Source organism: Chaetura pelagica, unplaced genomic scaffold (assembly GCF_000747805.2).
Source record: "Chaetura pelagica isolate M959 unplaced genomic scaffold, ChaPel_1.0 scaffold587, whole genome shotgun sequence".
Classification (NCBI taxonomy): domain Eukaryota; kingdom Metazoa; phylum Chordata; class Aves; order Apodiformes; family Apodidae; genus Chaetura; species Chaetura pelagica.
The window spans coordinates 216810-218865 of NW_009953909.1; the positions used below are offsets into that span (position 1 = coordinate 216810).

A 2056-nucleotide genomic window follows, 5' to 3' on the forward strand; every position below is an offset into this window, starting at 1 on the left:
GCTCTTCCTGACCTGTCTGATCCCCTCCTTTCCTTCAAGGTGGATTTGGGGCTATCGCTTCTCGAGGATGTTCTGCAGACCCTCAGGAAACAGAACCCAAGAGATTATGCCATCTGAAGGTATTTATCATTTAGCACATCCCATCCCCTTCCTGCTGCTGCCAGGCTCGCCGTCCCGATGGGAAGGATGCTGCAGCATTCCCGTTGTGTGGTCTGTTCTGCTGTTCTCACCTCACCCACCACAGACTGTCCTTGTCCCTGCCAAGGAGCCCTTTGGAGCAGAGCTCACACGAGAGCACTACTTGCAGGAACCCTGTGGGCAAGTTTCCATGCTCCTCAGCAGCAATTTCCCACTCCTGACTGTGCGTCCCCTCCTCCCGGAAGAGCAGCATTGTTTGGCAAAGGACTCGTTGTTCTGGGAATGTGGCAGTGACACTGTGGAGCACGGACAGAAAGGGATCTGGCACTCACCACCTGTGGATAAGCAGGAGGCTTGCAAGGAGACAGGAGCACTGCACCTCAAAGCCATAGCTGTGGCCAGGGCCAAGAGACAGGAACTGGGGCTTCTTCTCCCCAGATGCAAGAAATCAAAACCCTTCCTCCTGCTTTTTTTGTTCCCTTGTGGGTTTCTTTTTCCTTAACTCAGTGCAGTTGGCACTCCCAGCCTGGGAACAGGTAAGCATCCGTGTGGGCTCACAATGCAGCCAGAGCAGTGTGTTTACCCCACTAGCAGGATGAGAAATTTCTCTGGCTACTGCTGCTTGAAGCATGCACTGACCTATCAGCTGTACAGATATGGGAGAATAAATGTGTCTGTGATTGGAAGCTTCTTGTTGCCTCATTTCATTGGGAGCAAGCCAGAAAAAAAGCCCAGAGCATAGGTCCTTATCTGGACAGACCAAGATCTGTTCTCTCTGGCACTTCAGGTTTTGAGGAGAGTGGGGAAGCAGTGTGGCTCTGCTCTTCTGGGCTGGGAGAAGGCTGGAGCTGCTGGTACTTCACCTTCCCTGGAGAAGAGTGCCCACAGCTCAGGTGAAGAACCAGCCTTGAACTGTTCTTCACCCTGTGAGCTGGGCAGTGGGAAGGGCTCTGTCAGGCTGAGAACATTTTAGGCAGTACTGGGGCAACCAGGACACTGCAGAAACTACTGAGCCACCAATTCTTACCTATCCATAGCTAGGTTAGACACTAGGGCTCTTAAAAAAGAAAACCTCCATGCACCCAGGTAACCACAAGCTTTGGAAGGTGGCTACAGCAAAGGGCACTGAGACATTTCAGAAGGCACAGATGGTTCTTGCTCTACTAGATTCACATCAAAGTCAGATAATACAAAGCAGTCTATGAAACCTCAAAGAAGCTTACAAAAGATGCAGGAGTGCCAGGCAGAAGGCTTTTCTCAGCACTTTATGGCTGAATGAATGAATGGCTCAAAAAGCCTGAGGAGCACTGGCAGGGAGATTCCACTACTGGAGATGCAAGGCAGACCTCCCCAGAAGCAAGAGCTTTGTGCTGCTGTAGTGGCAAACTGTGCTCTTTACAGCACTGTGCAGCTGCTGGGTGCTCTCAACCACTCAGAGCTGCAGCAATCAAAGTCATTGCTCTCACATAGCCTCCAGTGACACTGGCCAACCCACAGCTCTGTAATTCAAGCACAACTCGCCCGTTGGGCTCCAGCATCTCTCCAGGAACTGCTGGACAATGTCCCTGTGGCTGTAGATGAAAACAAGCCAACCAAGACTGTGCAGATTCTTGCAAAGTGCTCAAGGGCCAGTTTTGCTTCCACTTGGGACCTGCTTCCAAAGCCCCCTGCTCCAGTTTGTACGTGGCTGCCCTTTCCTGGAGGGCTCTGGTGCCAGCTCTGGGCTGAGTGTCCCAGCAGGGAGCAGACAGGATGAGTAGCAAGTGTGTTGCCATGAGAACTGGGGGTCCTCGGCTGCCTTCCGAGGCAGAGCTGGAAGGAGCTGCAGCTGCACAGGCTGGGAACAAACCTGGGGGTGGACTCAGACAAAAATAGGAGCAGCTCGGAGGGAACAGCAAATGGGAAGCGAGGGCAGCTT

At 52.6% G+C, this 2056-nt stretch overlaps 2 protein-coding genes across 2 annotated transcripts in view; one reads left to right on the forward strand and one right to left on the reverse strand.

Annotated features, from left to right (window-relative positions):
- Positions 1–117, forward strand: part of LOC104392094 (chromosome unknown open reading frame, human C15orf62) — an 898-nt gene extending 781 nt beyond the window's left edge. The window contains exon 2 of the mRNA XM_010001451.1: positions 1–117. This exon is cut by the window's left edge and continues 1 nt beyond it. Coding sequence (XP_009999753.1) covers positions 1–117 — 117 coding nt within the window.
- DNAJC17 (DnaJ (Hsp40) homolog, subfamily C, member 17) overlaps positions 1–2056 on the reverse strand; it is a 14200-nt gene that overhangs the window by 3049 nt on the left and 9095 nt on the right. The gene's annotated exons all lie outside the window — the stretch shown is intronic.